The 18,047-nt window shown below is 37.5% G+C and overlaps 1 protein-coding gene and 1 long non-coding RNA gene across 3 annotated transcripts in view; one reads left to right on the top strand and one right to left on the bottom strand.

Moving 5' to 3' along the window:
* cdkal1 (CDK5 regulatory subunit associated protein 1-like 1) overlaps positions 1–18,047 on the bottom strand; it is a 491,748-nt gene that overhangs the window by 470,143 nt on the left and 3,558 nt on the right. For both annotated transcript variants that reach the window (XM_048183562.1, XM_048183561.1), the window contains exon 3: positions 11,744–11,856. In XM_048183562.1, coding sequence (XP_048039519.1) covers positions 11,744–11,856 — 113 coding nt within the window. The remainder of the gene's footprint in view (positions 1–11,743; positions 11,857–18,047) is intronic.
* On the top strand, positions 812–11,753 carry LOC125264322. Its single transcript, XR_007184057.1, has 3 exons — positions 812–994; positions 1,603–1,709; positions 11,625–11,753. It is a non-coding gene; the product is annotated as an uncharacterized LOC125264322 (long non-coding RNA).

Genomic DNA, 18,047 nt, shown 5'->3' with positions numbered 1-18,047 from the left:
CTCTATCACCTTTAAATGAACTGATTGTTAAAAGTACTATATTGAAAGAAAATCATACTGTTGTGTTTCAGTGATTAAACCAAATGTTCTCATTACATGTTACAAAATCTTGTGTTTATAATCTTGATTTTTGTACTAGGAGTTTTGAAAACGTACACTTGTTACGAGTGAAAATACCTGTTAATAATAATAAAAAAATAAATTAAAAAAAAAACTGTAAAACTTCATGAAGAACCCAAAGTAAAAGACCTCAAGCCATGTGCTTTCAGCAGGTCTGAATAACTAGCTGATATTTAAAACAGTAATAATTTATACTATTTAGGAGTTTAATTTAAAAAGCTTGTCAATACTTTATTCTGAGAAAAGTACTTTGTCAGCTGGGAAAGAAGTGAATTGCAAACACAGACATTTACTGCCCACTCAACTAGTAATGTCCGGTTCACAAACACTGAATCATCTGAAACAGTTTGCGGCAGTTACTCAATCAAAATTCACTTTCGGACGTGCTTGAAAGTCACTCGTATTAGAAATGAGCCAATATCCCGGAGTATGTGATCCTATGTTGACGTTTTTTTCCAACTAATTCACCGCTCCAAACAGTCCAACAATACTGAACTGAGAACAATACGAACATGTCTGACATGCTAAGAACAATCTGCTAATGGTTTCATAAATAGGGGCGAAATGAACCTTTCTGAACAGCATACAGTACATCAAAAACCTATTGGAAATATAACAGTGATCGGATGGCAGCGGTTCTCGAGTCACCAGTAGTACACTGATAGCAGTTCTCTTTTGAGTCAAGAGTCGGTTAATGGTTACATAAGTTCTCGGGTCACAAGTACATTGAACTGAGGAAACAGTTCGGACTCGGACATGTCCACGGAGAACAGATGAGCTACTGACACGAGCAATCATAAACAGAGCAGTTGACACTCCAAAAAGAGGGTGAAATGTCAATTTCTTTATGGTATCTCATGGTGTATTTAAAAAGGTGAGTTGATTAAGACTAGTTTATTGACCTTATATGCGTTACACATGTAAAACATCCACATTTCACCTCATTATTGGCTGCTTTCTTGTCTTCAATGTTTGAGTACATGTGAGTATTTTTATTTTCACTGCTTTATCAAATTGTACATAATCACAACGTTTCACATACAGTTCAATAGAGATACAGTGTCACCCTTTAGTGTCATTAGTAACAACATTGCATGTTTACATAAACTGATGAATCATTTTTTTGAACCAGTTCATTGAAACAAACTGTCTGAAAGAAACGAAAAGAAAAAGAAAAGACTTCCCATCACTACACTCGACTACTACATTTCTGTAACATTACAGACACATGGAACGGAGTAGCTAAGAAACTGCACCTAAAGCCACACATCTGAGTCGTGAAAACTCATGTCTTCAGTGAAACTCCTCATGTCTTCCCTTCAAGTCAATGTCATCAGCAGAATGGTTCACAAAAACCAGTGAAGTGCAGCTCACACCTGATTGTGAGCCAATGCGTGTACAAACACCTCCGCTCAGCACGCTTTTCTTCCAAATTCCCTCAGTCCTCTTCTGCTGTTCTTAATCTACATCTCCTCTCTCCAGGTGAGGAAAGGCGGCTTGTCATAGTACTGAAAACACTTCTCCTGGTACTGAGGACTTGGAGAAACGGCAGTAGCTGCACAAACAAGCAGCAAGTTGCTCTGTAGCCGGTGAGTGGAGGAGGCTGGAGTGTCATAGCAGTCGTGTGCTTTCATTGGCCATCTCTGCCAGACAAGTAACACTGCATAGACTGCGTTCAGTCACTCATAGCACTGCGAGCATGATCTATTTTATGAATGAACAGTGAGACAGTACATAAATACACTGTTCTTTGCATGAAAACATGACATCAAGCACATAGATGGTGTTCAAGCCTAAAACACCTTACAGAAATGTAGCTCTGAAACAATATATTTAATCATTTTCAATGCAACACATTTCTCCATTGAAAAGAACCTAAATAAAGTTTTTGTTGTTGAAAAACAGTAAACACCTTTCAAGGCCAAGAAACATGGAAAAAGTAACACTTAAATGTTTTAATATAACACTATCTATCCAAATCATTGAGTTATCCCACCCATCAGTGCTGTCTCTTTATGAAGACAATGCCTGACAATCAAAGAGGAGATGGTGATGGAGTCACTTTCTGCTCATTTCATTGGTCAAGAGTGCCACCTACTGATTGGTTAGGGTTATTATGATTTGAATAAACCCTATGATTCAGACACTTAAGAGAGGAAAAGTTAGATATATATTCTTTAACGTGTAAGCACAAAGTCAGAGTATGTGTGTGTAATAAATTAATACAATATTTTGGTACATATTGCTTATCAGGGGCTGGTTCTAGACATTTGGAGGCCCTAGGAAAATGTATCTTTCTTTCTGTGTGGACAGGATTTCCCCCTTCTATTGAACCAATATAGATATAATCAAATGATGTATTGCAGTGCAAAACCTCAAATATATACACTATATACACAAATCAACTACTAGTGGAAGTGACAAAGACACACTACTAAGCAGAAAGAATAGGTAATTTCTTCATTAAATTGTATAGGCTACTTATTTTTCAATAAATAACAGTATTTATGATTTGAAAACTAAAATGCATTATTATTTTGGAGCAGTAATGTAAACATTAGCGGAATTTAGAAGAGAAGACAGTGAGATACTTTCCCCTTCTGGGGTGGTGCCATTCTTCTCTCTAGTAATACGGCACATAGTCTTAAGAGTTGGTAGTACTTGACTAAATGGGGCCCAGGTCAGGAAGCAGACAGACTGACTAAACCGACAGTCTGCTAGCCGTCTCATGTCAAAGTCATAAATCTCAAGACTCTTTCACCTAGATACCATAATATAGAGAAGGTATCTTTTCCCTGAACTAGTAAATACAAAAAACTCTCAAACCCATTTAAGGGTAATAATTTAATTGATGTCCAACAAATAAAAAACAGATATAATACAGATAAACAAATGATAAAGCTTGGTTTGCTGAATATTAGATCCCTTTCTACTAAAGCACTTTTTGTAAATGATATAATCATAGATCATAACATAAACATGCTCTGTTTGACTGAAACATTACTTTAAATGAGTCTACTCCAAGATTAATGTAATAAACATGAGCCTTGTTTGAAGAGCAAAAGGGAGAGGTGTTTCTGCAATTTTAGTAATATTTCCAGTATTATTTAGGTCTATAGTTTCAAATACAATTCTTTTGAAGTGATGGTGCTTCATGTAACGTTATCCTGTCTTGACATATTTACTGGCTACTGTATACACGCCACCAGGGCACCATGCAAGACTTTATCAAAGAATTTGCTGGTTTACTGTAAGAGTTAGTACTGGCTTGCTGATAAAGTCTTAATTGTTGGCAATTTGTAGATAACAAAAAAGATGCATTGGGATTGGCACTTGCAGACATTCTAAACTCTATTGGAGTTAGACAACAAACGTCAGGATCCACTCATTAGTGTAATCATACTTTAGATTTAATATTAACACATGGAATCGGTTTTGATGGCATTAAAATTCCACATCAGTGTGATGACATCTCAGATCATTATCTAGTCTTGTGTATACTCTATTTAGCCAAGGCTGCAAAACCAACTCCTTGTTACAAATATGGTAGAACTATCACTTCTACCACTAAAGATTGCTTTGTAAATAATCTTCCTCAGCTCCTCACCATACCACATACCAGAATTTCTTTACTTGCAACCTTGATACTATCAGAGAGAAAATTATAAATCACGCAACCATTTTCATTAGGATATGTCCCAAAAAAAACTTCCATGCTGGCTGTTATTAAAGGGTTAATTCACCCTAAAATGAAAATGATGTCATTAATTACTCACCCTCATGTCATTCCAAACTCGTAAGACTTTCGTTCATCTTCGGAAGATCTGGAAGCTCAAGCGTGCTGCGTAACACACGAGAATGAACCTCATTGGTCACGCAGCACATTTGAGCTTCCGGAAGAGGTTTGTTCTTGTGCATTATTCATGTTCGGATGAGCTTCTGCTTATGTTCGTTGATCAAAGTTTGCATGCGAGTAAAATCTAAATTAAATCTTTTTATCATAAAATGTGATCGAGACTCTTCAGAACATTTGAACTAAACGGCTCGATTCATAAGGATTAGTTTTCCGATCTCTTTATGATCATTTTGAAGTGTCAAAGTGTCAGTTGCAAAGGCAGTCAATGGAGATTTCATCAAAAAGAACTTAATTTGTGTCCCAAAGATGAACGAAAGTCTTATGAGTTTGGAATGACATGAGGTTGAGTAATTAATTACATAATTTTAATTTTGGGGTGAACTAACCTATTAAGCCTCTCATTAAAAAACAACACAACTTGATCCTAAAGAATTAGTTAACTACAGACCAATCTCAAATCTCCTTTTTCTGTCAAAAATACTAGAAAAGTCAGTAAGGCAGTGGAATTGCATTGGCATGGTTCAAATCGTACCATCTGACTTATCAGTTTGCAGCAGTAACTGAAGAAATATATCTAACGAGTTCATAATATGGAGTACCGCAAGTGCTAGGACCATTGCTTTTCACCCTGTACATGCTTCCCTTGGGAGATATAATTAGAAAACATGGCATTAGTTTTCACTGTTATGCCGTCATTTCTTCTTGGTCTGATGAAACATACCAATTCACTAACAGAATGCAGTCGATATAAAAACTGGATGACTAGTAATTTCCTATTACTAAATTCTGAAAAAAAAAAAAAAGTTTAATTATTGGACCAAAAACCTTGATGGCTGCTCTGTGAAGCCTTCGTCACTTGTTAGGAACCTGGGTGTGCTATTTGATAGCAAAGTTTTATTTGAAAGCCACATTTCACTTGTAAAACCTAATTTTTCCATGTTTAAAAATCTATCTAAACATCACATATATTTTAAAATGAGTAGTAAGGTAGTTATTTCAGCAGTTTCCTTCGCACATTCAGTTTAGCAACAAAGTTAAATTTCATTTATCATTCATTGGAACTATGCTTATGCATTTAGACACTTACATTATGTGTTTGCTCTGTCCATGCATTAAATGCACGCCCTTGAATATGCAGGGATTTACGTCCACTGCACAGGTAATGTCAATGGTATGACCCATTTCCGTAAAATTCCAGTATTTTATCTTACATAAATTAATGGTGACATTTCCACGCAATGAAAGCGTTTTATTTCAACAGCAGTGACCACGCAACTTGGCAGCTTATCATTGGCTTGAGCGGTTTGACTCAGGACTATTGCTGTCTTGAGAGAGAGTCGTCATCTGCTTATATGTGAATACCAGTGGCCATCCTGAGGAGAGCTCAAACGTGGGCTTCTCAATGAGAGCTACTGACGAAGATCTCTGCAGCAAGTGTACCCATTTCAGACAGTCATGCTGAAAACTGCAAAATGGCTATGCTCAGCATCACCAACACAAGAGGCCTGCTCATTAAACCCTGCTTGATGCTCTTTGCTCAAGACAACCACTGCAGAGCCCTCCAAAGCTTTAGCATGCACCACTGAACCAAACACACTTTTATCAAGACTATGTCAACCCTCTACGTACACATTGGCTTGTAAATTTATTAGTTTACTCGCCAGAATTTTGAGGCTCACACACAGACACATACATTACGTCTGCCCTCCATGCCCCACCTAAAGATTTTTATTTAAGGGATTATTTTAAGGAAATAGTTGACTAGTCGCAAGGTTATGATATTAATATAATTACTTAAATATATATATATATAAAATACAACCCCAAATCAAGAAAAGTTGGGACATTTTGGTAAAACCTGAATCTGTGATTTGGGATTTTCACTAAGTACAAAGAAAAGTTTTCACTAACCAACTTAACCACTAACCAACTTAAGTGTATTTTGTAAATATAAACAAATTTATATTTATGGCTGCAACATACTCCAAAAAAGTTGGGACAGAGGCAAGTTTACCAGTCATATCAACCTTTCCTTTTAATTACACTTTTTAAATGTTTTGGAATTGAGGATAGTAATTGTTGAAGTTTTGCAAGTGGAATTTCTGCCCAAACTCACCTGATACAAGAAAATCCTCTGATGTTTTCTTTAAAACTTCTCATTTTAGACTTCTAATTCATGACCGGCATTTTGTTTTGTCCTATCCTCTGCACTTCTGTGTTCGTCAATTTGCACCTAAGCTTACACTACGCCATATGTCATATGTTGGGTCAGCGGTCACCCTTCCGCTGGAACTCGACGCTCTCGTGAATGCATGTACATTACAGTGCCAGTGAATATAGTTTATAAAGTTTTAAATATGGATAATTTTCTTACAAAGTTAATTTTTCTTAATTTTTCTTTTGCTTCAGAAAGCATTTTTTAACCTACTGGAGTTGTAAGGATTACTTTTATGATGGATGGATGCGCTTTTTGGAGCATCAAAAACTCAGGTGCTATTCAATGCCATTACAAAGCTAGGAAGAGCCAGGATATTATTTAGCATAACACCTGTTGTGTTTGGCTGAAAGAAGAAAGTCATACACACCTAGGATAGCTTGAGGGTGAGTAAATTATGGTATAATTTTAATTTTTGGGTAAACTATTCCTTCGAAGTTATTCCTCATTCTAGCAATTTGTTAGCCATTGGCTATAGACAGACATTTAGTCACCTAGCCTGAAATTGAATTGCATATGCGAGTGATTTATTCGCAACATAGAGGTTTCCATGGGATTCATTTTACAAAATGTAGTAAATTGTAACTATGATGAGCAAAAAGAGCAAGTAATTAAAACCTTTACAGTCCAGCAATTAAGACTAAAATGTCATTAAACATGGAATTAAGTCTGGTCTGACACCCATAGTGGGGGTATAAACTAACCTTACAAATCAAAATAATAATGGTTAATGCATAAACTGCATTGCTGATATCTGAAATCTTCAGGTAAACAGCGTGCATACTCCATTATGTAAATATAAGTTCTGTTTTTTTTTTTTTCTAATTTTCACTCTAAATCGCATTCTGAGTTGTTGGACATTATTGCAAAAATGAGTGGTATACTTACCAAGACTGCACAAAATACACATATCAACTAACATAAAACAAAATAGATCAACACCACTAAGAAAAAAAAAGGACAAACAAAACAGAAACAGAACAAAAAAAGCAGAGAAAAGAAAAAACGTATGTCCTTTGAGGGTGTTGAGTGTTTTAGGGTATTGGGTTTTTTAACATATTTTCCTTTCCTTCCCCCTCTTCTCCTCCCTTCACTCATACATATATATACCCCCTTCCCTCATTTCCTCTCCTTCCCCCTCATCCCAACAACAACAATAATAATAATAAAGATACTGATATGACTTCCTTATTGATATGGCTAACTGTGCACATCTTCAACATCATTTCCAAATTTTGGACATTATTTCCAACATGAAAACAACTACTTGTTTTCTCAATGCTATTCCTACTAAGTTGTACAAGGATATACTGAACTTTCTCTTGCCTAGTGTACTTTCTACTTTCAACAGCTCCTTACAAAATAGCAATTTTTTCATCCTGCTTTAAACATGCAGTAGTCCAGCCTTTACTTAAAAAAAAAAAAAAAAAAAAAAAAAAAAAAAAAAAAAAACCTCGATCCTTCTGATCTCAATTATTACAGACACATCTCAAAATTAACATTTATGTTGAAAGTATTGGAGAAGGCTGTATTAAACAAGCTATCGCCTTAGATTCTAACAATATTCCGAATCCTTTTCAGTCTAGTTTTAGTGCTAAGCACAGTACAGAATCTGCCCTTTCAGGGCTCCAGACTGCGCCTAAAACGGTCGCGTTAAAATATTAATTTGCGAGTGATATTTTTGCTGAGGTCGCCGTTGGCGACCATACAAATTCACACATTACGACTGTAAAATTTGCAGTTATTTGCATGTTCCATGACCAGTAGCCTGTCAATTTGTTGTGTTGACGTAATTAAATGAGACGCTGCAAGGATGTGAAAGTTTCATTGGGTTAGAGCGCCAAAATATGAACAGGTAGGAGAAAATATCACACACCAAACAGACGCCAAAGAACTATCGCTGATGAAAGCCGACTATGTTGTTGCCTCGCGTCAAAAACTATTTAAACAAATTCAAAAGGGGAAACCGGCTCTGCAGACTGCAGATACACACACAATGCAGCGCGTTTTGAATATCAATCATGATCACTTTCATTATTCCACTCATGCTCATTAGATAAAGGCATAAAAAGTCTTCAGTACCTTAAATAGTATAACAAGAGTAATAATGATCATTTTAAGGTTCCAGCTAGATTCCAGTACTTGTGATGTCTAAAGATAATTTTCAACTAAAATATATTGTTAGGCCAACAATATCTTATCAATTAATTAAGACGTTCACACCCGACGTTCTTGGTTTTCTTCCTATTCATTAAATCCAGGCAACTGGTTATTAAAACATTGATTAAAATTAAGATACAATTTTATTCACTTTAAAGAAAGGCTTACTACAAAATTTATTGAAATGGTCAAAATCACGTCTGACCCGCTGCATGTCTCCCGACATATTGCGCATCTTATTAGCCTCTTTTCATAATCAACATCAATGAAATTTAAAAACTAATATTAGGCTATAGTCTAATATTTAAACAAATATGAAACTAAATAGCTAGGCTACGTTTTCTTTGTCCCTCTGGCCGACGAATGCGCCAGCGCGTTCTGATGTATTTTTCCTCATGACAGCTGAAACAACTTAAAATAGGCCTACTCTGTCATTTTTGGCGATACAGATTAGTGCAAGACATCACCACAAACTACAAATGGTCTATTTTTATTTGTGTATGCTCACAATAAAAACAAAACCTTCTGCTTTTGTAAAATAGGAATGCGCATTCATCTGTCTTTGAATCTTTCTAAAACGTCTAAAAAGTGAAACTGAAACTCAGCGAATAATTATCACACATACATGAAACATATGTCTAAAGAAAGCTTGAAGTTTCTACTTTTAAATAAAACAATTCACATGTAAAACAAATATTCTCCTGCAACAATTTGTATGAAACTAAAGAGATGCACAATTTCTCCTGACTCATGTTACAAATGTTAACGTTGCGAGGGTGTTTCTAATACAACGACATAATGACATATAACAAATAAAACACGACTATTAATTCTGTGGAATATTTTAATAGTTTCCTCAAAGTAGGCTAGGCTAGTTATTGTATAGCATAATTTGCGGGTGGGACACGTCTCGATCTCGCAGCACGCACGGACGTACATAAAAGAAAGAAACATCTCAATTCGATAAGAAATTCGTTGGTCTGTGTTAAATAAGAGGCGATCTCTCGCTGGAATTAGTTGTTTTTGTCGCTGTTGGAATTAGTTGTTTTTGTTGCTGTTGGAATTAGTTGTTTTTGTCGCTGTTGGAATTAGTTGTTTTTGTCGCTGTTATCAGTTCTCTTGGCGCTCGTACATAATGCTCAGTCTTCACACAGACGATCGAACGCTTCTTCCTGCTAAAAGCACACAACAAAATGCACACAAACATGTCTTTGCTTTTGATATACAATCACTGATGAACACCTTTGGTTTTAATGAGAAAAACTGAATTATACAAAGTTTCAACAAATTGCGTTTGGACATGTTAATAATTTATATAGGCTATTATTATAAAAAAATTAAGTTCCTTGTTGTTTGGCTCTTAAAAAAATTATTTGGCTCTTAAAAAAATTATAGGAGCCAATGGCTACTTAATTATTTTTTTTGTCTGGAGCCCTGCCTTTTAAGAGTGGTAAATGCTCTCATATTATCTGTTGACACTGGTAACTGTGCCATCCTTTTATTGATGGAGTTAAGTACAGCCTTCAACACTATGGATCACCGCATCCTACTAAATAGATTAAATCTTGAGGTCGGCATCATTTTCATCATCCTCAGTTTTTATCAACTGTGGCGTGCCACAGGGCTCCATTTTGGGTCCAACCTTATGTCCCGGAATTTAACCCGTTCTCATTTTCTTTTTCTACTTCACTGCCCACTGTTGCTTTGTATTGTGTTTATTAAACCTTTACTTATAATAATTAGTGGCCAAGCACCGAAGGTGCGGAGGCACCTATTGTTATTGTTAGATTTCTTTTTAATTATTCTTCTTCTTCCGCTCTGGGAGTCTATGGCAGCCCATAGAACCGTATGGTAAAAAGTTGTGAAATTTTGCACACAGTTATTTATGTTAATAACTTTTGAACCGTAAGGGCTAGAAACAAAATTCTTTTACATGATTCCTTGGGTCAATCGATTGCACCCTATGACGTCATTTTCCATCATGAAAATTTTTCCGCCATTTTGAATTTTCTGAAAAACCTACTTATTCTAACTCCTCCTAGGCCGTTACTCCGATTTTCACAAAAATTGAACCAGATCATCCTCAGACCATGCCGACAAAAAGTTATGGAATTCAAGTCGATTCCTCAAACCGTTTTCAAAAAACGAATTGTACATAGTGCTTGCAAAAACAGATGCAAGGCTATATCTCCGCAAAGCTTTATCGTATTCAGACCAAACTTGGTACATGTCATCAGAAGTATGACCTGAGACATCATGCAGCGTTTCGGCGCTGCGCCACCTACTGGTGCGGAGATATAAAAAATGGCTTTTTTTGCTTATAACTTCTGATGCATTTGTCCAAAAATTATAAGTTTGATCTCGTTGGATTCGGGGCATCATGCCGAGTCAAAGGATATCCAATTTTTCCATATCGGCCATTTTGGCCGTTGGCCATTTTGAGTTTTGTGCTAGCATCGCTACGAAACTCGGTACGCGTCTTTGGCACCATGCCCTGACAATACTCAAAAAGTTTTGGCACAGCGCCACCTTGTGGTCAAAAGTTATAACAAAATTTACAAAAATGCTAATAACTTTTGACTATATTAACCGATTGTAATGAATCTGGTCTCAGTAGATTCCTTGGGTCATGCTGAGAACATAGATTTCAAATGTGCCATAGTCGGCTGAACTTCCTGTTCGCCATATTGTTTTTCTTAAAAACCTACTTTTTCGAACTCCTCCTAGACCGTTGCTCCAAAATTGAACCGTATCATCTTCAGACCATGCCGACAAAAAGTTATGGATTTCAAGTCAATACGTCAAACCGTTTTCATACAACGGAGCAACGAATTTGAGGCATGATGCAAAAATGACTCTTGAAGCTGTATCTCTGCAATGCTTTGACATATTGACACCAAACTTTGCAAGTGTCATTGTCACCTCACTCTGACCATACCACATTAATTTGGTCACAGCGCCATCTATTGGTCGAAAGTGATAACCAGTAAATCCTCGTTTTTTATCATTTTTCAGCTCTTTTGCCTAAGAAGATCTTAATAGGTCTTTAATTGCTCACTGTTGCAGTTGGTCTGATGCTCACAGCCATGTTGGCTGGCTTATTGTGCCGTTTTTGTGCTTGGCCCTGTAATTTCTGCTTGCAGCTATATTTATATTTATTTTTATTTTTATCTATATTTATTTTATTATTTTATCTATTTTTTATTTAGATTTATACATAACTGGTTGATATAATTTTATGTTTTTATTCTCTTTTTTCTTTTTTTTTTGCAGGATGATGCTCCATCCTATGTTGTGCAGCACTTTGGTCAGCATTCATCTTGTTTTTAAGGTATAAATAAAATAAAATTTGACCTTGACTGCAGATAGCCTGGTCTGTTTACACACAATACCTGTTATCTTATAGCCGCTGGCAGCCAACTGCCCCGCCATGTATTCACCATCAGAGCTGTTGTGAGAGCAGCCCCACGTCCTTACCCAGATCTTCTGTGTGCCAGGAATCACGCTGTAAATAAGAAGATTAAAAGTTTATCATAAATGAATGCTTTCTGTCCAGGGTTGGATGTTATATTTTGATAGACATGGATCCAAAAAACAAAAAAAAAGAGAGAGAGAGAGAGAGATACCTCAAAACAAATTAGGAAAATCTGAATCTACACTGTAGAGCAGCCATCTTCAAGATCGTTTGGTAATGATTACATTGTTACAGATCTGTCATGCCCCACACTGTCAAACATTTATTTGCAAACTTTATCCACTAGATGGCAATATTTAATCAGTGTAACTGTAACTATCACAATGATTTTCATCGAGATTTTTATTTTATGTAGTAATGCACCAATCCAAAACCACCAATTTTATTTTATTTATTTATTTTTTTTTTTTTAAACAAGCTAATTGGCCGATTCAGCTGATTGGCCATTTTTCGTTTATTGGCTCGTTTATTTTCGTTTATTGGCTTCGTATAACAAGCAAACTGGCCTTAAAGGGTTAGTTGATCCAAAATAAAATTTCTGTCATTAATTACTACACTATGTCTTTACAACTTTTCTGGACCTTGAATGTGGTAATTGCATTGCTTTCATAAGAGGGATGATCTTAATTTAAGATGAATGAAGGTCTTATGGGTTTGGAACAACATGAGGGTAAGTACTTAACAGAAATTTCATTTTTGGGTGAAATTAACCCTTTAAACAAAAAAATATTTGTAGCCATTTGAAAGTAGAGGTAACCACTGAATTGAATCATACAAATAAAGATGCTACACACATGTAGTATGTGCAGTTGTTGTTTATTTAAATTAAATTGTAAACTTTCAACATTTAAAGCAAAAACAGAATGGCCGACTTCAGATTTGTGAAATTATGCTACATAAGACACCTGCACAAAACAAAAACAGCAGACGGACTGAATGAAAATTGCATATTCACTCTCTGACAGTAGGTGGTGCTTATGGAACATCAGCGTTGTTTTGTACCGCTGTACTTAAATCAGCACTGCACTTATAAACACTACTTTACATGGCGGTAAGAGGAAAAGAAAATGCCATTAAAACTTTTCTGAAGACAGTCAGTTCCCTTCAGAGATACATTCATATAAACCCCCACCACCAATTCATTATTTATATTGCAAACAGTGAGCTTGCTGTGCTAACTTCTTCATCTTCAGCATGTCCCATCTTTGGCCTGTATTAATGCCTTGTTTAAAGACTTTGCAATATTTCCATACAAGACATTCTGGGAAATTATTGTAATGCAGTCTGTGTGCAACTCCAGAATAAAGATTGGCTGAAATAAAACTAAAAACCAGTTATGGCCGTTTGACTGGTGCATGTTTAATTTTCTGTTTGTTTCTGTCATAACTTTGTTCTTTCAGGCTCATTCAGCCTATAAAAAAAAGTTATTAAAAACGTAATGAAAATGGTACCGATCAAAAATGTTCCTCCTCAAGGCCAGTTCTTGACTGCTATAGAAGGATGGGCTGGCAGATATCCTGGGTGGGATTTTTTTCCCTATATTTTTTAACTTTGGTGTGATGTCTGCAGTTCTTCATGTAGATAGATGGATATCTTATTATCACTTTAAATAAAATGCTACAGTTTCTTATTTTTCACAACCAAATGGCAAATCTGAAAGCAAGCCTCACAGGAGCCTACTGATGCTATAGCAACAAATGCAACTTTAACACATCTGACTGATAGATAAACTGGGCATTTATACTGCAATAACCCCTTTCACACAGCAATTATTGTAAATTAAAGTAAAATTACCAGAACGATTTTTCCCGTAAATACACAAATGGGCTGTTCACACGTGATCTCTTAAAGGACAATTCACAATGCAGATAGACGCAGACCAATGGCAAATCACCAGAATACAGCACTTCACTTCTCAGACATTCTAACTGTGATTCAGCATGTTCAATCTGTAGAGACAAGCTCCAACAGACACCAACAGACTCCAACAGGGGTAACATGTTCTTGCGTATTTAACTCAACTGCACAGGTAATGTCATAGTATGACTCATTTCAGGGGGAGGCAAAAATTATACTTTAAAATCAATCAGAGCTACAGAAAATAATCCTCATATTTACAAGTAAATGAAGACACATATTCATGAAGATACATTTAAAACCCCCCATAATTCGCAGTCGCAACTTGATAGCACACAAATATGCCTGCCCGTTGGGGCAATCTTCAGCCCTTCTTCAAAACTTCGACACACACACAGCCCACCCATTTTTGCCAAGATCTGGCCCCAAAACTCCTTCATTTTTGGTGAAAAATGTAGGGGCTCTTTAAGGTCAGGTTTGTTGATATACCTTCACATTGACAAAGTGATCAATGTGTTATGTTCTCAGTGATTTTATTGGATTTGTCACTTTTGCATCCTGGGGCCTGTACCATGAAGCTGGATTAGCTGGCTAGCCAGGTAAGTTTCAGATTAGTTTTTGCCAATCCTGGGTTTTAGGTACCATGAAAGTGACTTGGCTTTTAGTGGTGTTCATCACCACAGTAGCTTACACTATGTGTTATGTTCTGGGTAAAAGAGCTCAAACCGAAATTGGGCCAATCAGATGTGAGCAAATGCATCCAACGCAATAAAGTCACTCCCCCAGTTTCTCTTCCTACAAATTAAAGGTCACTATATAATAATAATAATAATAATAATAATAATAATAATAATCATAATGTAATGATGAAATTGTCTGGCTTCATATACTTTAATCTCTTAACCTTCAGCAAAAGAGTTTTGCATCACGCTGGCTCTCGCGAGAAGTGAATCAGTTTCACTCTGTTGCAAGGCATGTGATTGGCTGTTCACCACTGATGTCACGCATTCATGTGCACGCACTCCACGAACTCAGCATAAAAGCCTAAGTTGACAGAGAAAGTTGATAAGCATCATGGTACCAACAATGTCGGACTGGAGTGGTTTGGTTTTGTCAACTTGAAACTAATCCTATAACCCTGAGTTTGTTCAACTACCATCATGGCACAGGCTCCTGGTGTTCCTGGTTGCAGTGTTAACCATTCGTTCATACAAGGGTTTACCCTGGAAAATGTCAAAAAGTGGGGAGGAAAAAAAGTAGTAGTAGCACTGGTTACTAGGGATGGGCATGATTAATCGACGATCGATAATTGATCGTTAAGAATTTCGTCGATCACATTAATTTGTTATCGATTAATCTAATGCATTGTTTTTTTTATCTAATGCAGGTTGCGTTGCGTATAGTGTGAGTCTTGAAGCAATTAAATGAATTTCACTGTGTGGCAGCAATTAAACATTTTACCACCAGGGCGCAATATTTGACACCATACTCGGTTATCTGTGATCTTCCGTTTTGATTTCAAAAGAATAATCATGAAGAGGTCACGGCGAAGTGTGGCGTGGGACCATTTTGATTTAAAAAGCGAAAGAGTTCACTGCAAACATTGCGATGCCGTGTATAATTACAACACGGCCACGACTCAAATGATGTACCACTTAAACAAAGTGCATCCGTCCCTGGTTAATGTCGGTGGCGTTGCATCCCGCTCTCAGTCTCAACCTAGCATCAAGTCGGCGTTAGCACGGACTCGGAGCTGTGATGCACAACGAGCAGAGAAAATTACCCAAGGGATCTGCAAGTTCATTGAGATGGATATTCTGCCCTTAAGTATTGTTGAGGGCAATGGTTTTCGAGAACTGATACATTTATTGGAACCGGCATATCAAATTCCATCACGACGTACCATCACCAGACTGGTAGAAATTCACTACGAAGAACGAAAGCAGCAGCTGTTAAAAGAATTGAGCAAAGCTGAGAGAGTTGCTCTAATGACAGACTGCTGGACCGCTTTAACAGCTGATAGCTACATCACCATAACCTGCCACTACATCAGTGATGACTGGCAAATGAACTCCGCGGTCCTGCTCACAGAAAGCCTGCCAGGCCGGCATACAGCTGACCACCTCGCTGAGAAAGTGAATGGAGCTGTAGAGCAGTGGGGACTTAAAGGCCGAGTTATTGCATGCGTTCATGACAACGCGGCCAATATTGTAGCTGCCAACAGTCCCACCAGAGTGCCCTGGATTTCCGTTGCCTGCTTTGCACACACCCTCCAGTTAGCCATAAATGACGGATTTGCACTGCATCTTTATCGGGTAATATCAGCGGCTAGTAAACTCGTTAGCCACTTTAATCATAGCACTACAGCAACCAAAGGGCTGCAAAAGAAACAGGAGCAAATGGGCCTCGCAACTCACCGGCTTACCCAGTCGTGTAAAACACGGTGGAACTCCGTGTGCGAGATGTTTGATCGGCTGGTGGAGCAGCGGTGGGCTGTTGTTGCTGTGCTGTCGGACCGAACCGTGACTAAACTTCAAGATGCCAGGATCCTGGAGTTGAAGGATGAGTACTGGCAGCTGATGAAGGACATACAGCCCGTGCTGTCAGCACTTAAATGTGCCACCACGGTTAGATTGAGTCTGGTGAGATTGTGTCATTCGCCCCCATGATCTCATCAATGCTGGACCCTCGTCACAAACACCTGGGCTTTCTTACACCAACACAGAGACTGGCTGCTAATGTGAAACTGGTTGAACTGGGAGAGGCGGTCTGGACCCATAGGGCGGATATCCAACAGGCTGGGGGAGTCGAGGCTGCGTTGTCTGACACGGACGAGGGGAGCGCAAACACTGTAGTCGCGACCTCCCAGTCATCTGCCATGGCACAACTCCTTGGGGATCACGATATCACTCATTGCGAGGCTGGCATTGAAGCAGAACTTCAGAACTTTCTGAGGGAGACTCCCCCACCCCTGAACTGCACACATACAGACTGGTGGAAAGTGAACGGAACAAGGTTCCCCGGGCTGGCCAAGTTAGCGCGGAGGTACCTGTGCATCCCGGCAACGTCAGTCCCCTCAGAGCGGGTGTTTTCGGCGGCTGGTCTGACGGTCACCAGGTTGCGGTCGCGTCTGACCCCAGATCATGTCAACATGCTTATATTTCTCAACAAAAATCAGTAGACTGGTGCAGAAATTGTATGCGAGTTAAAGTTAGTTATTTTTCACGAGGCTTTAAGTAGCCTAATTTGTTAAGTTAGCCTAATTGTTAGGAAGGCTAATATCTGGCCCTTTCTTTTGGCTTGGATAGTTTTGAGTTACATTTTGACAAATCCTGTCAGATCTAAATATTATTATTTTTTTGTTTAAGTTATTGTTTAATTGTTCTTTTTTATTATTATTATTTTGGAACAAATGAGGTCTGTTTAAGAACGCCGGCTCGCAGGTTCCGCTGCTTTAGAGCACCGCATGTGTACACGCATATATGTTCGGTTTGCCTAACTGAACGTAACTGTCTGCCACAAGTTGATATTGTAATAAAGGTCTCATCGAGGAAAAACACGCTGTATTTTTGTATTCATTGCATTTTTGAATTATAAAAGTTAAATAATTTTATTATAAAGATATTAATGATTAATCGATAGTCGATCGTTAATCCTCTCGACGATCGACTAAGAAAATGTAATCGAATGCCCATCCCTACTGGTTACTGCTTAGAGTTGCACAATTAGTTGAAAAAATATATATTAATTAGTTATTCGTTTAAAAAAACGTGTATTCCCATTGTGTCAGTATTTTCTTTTCTTTCTTTTTTTTTTCTTCTTTTGCAGCAGCAGCACTGAGCATTAATCAGGCATGTTTTCCAATCAGTGGCATTTCATTTATTGGCCTGGAAGAAATCAGCTTGGTATCACTTGATTGAGCTCTGCGCTCGTGAATGCTCTCATTATCGTGAGTGCAGAAGTCACGTTCTGTCTGTATGTAAGTGCATCCAAGAGAAATCCTGAAGATCTGACATGTTTTCTGTCTAAATGTATTTAAGGTAACCTTTACAGCATAATTTTAAAATGCACATTCCCATAAACTACATTATGCACATTATCTTCAGGGAATATACTGTTATTGTCCATCATGGAGCAGCTGAATGCTTCCATACAGACAACATTTGCATAAAAATAAATAGATGGAAACTCAGCAATGGACTATATGCACGGAGCGTTCTTTAGAACTTCCGCATTAATATAAGCCAGCTTGATAACTTCCGGTGAGATGTCATTTGCTGGTGTGTTGAGCATCAGTAGTGTAATACTTAGTTTATAATCAGAATATAGTCACTTAAATAGTCAGGCATAGCATTAATTTAGTT

The sequence above is a fragment of the Megalobrama amblycephala genome, linkage group LG3 (genome assembly GCF_018812025.1).
Source record: "Megalobrama amblycephala isolate DHTTF-2021 linkage group LG3, ASM1881202v1, whole genome shotgun sequence".
Lineage (NCBI taxonomy): Eukaryota > Metazoa > Chordata > Actinopteri > Cypriniformes > Xenocyprididae > Megalobrama > Megalobrama amblycephala.
This window is presented reverse-complemented; position numbering and strand designations above follow the sequence as displayed.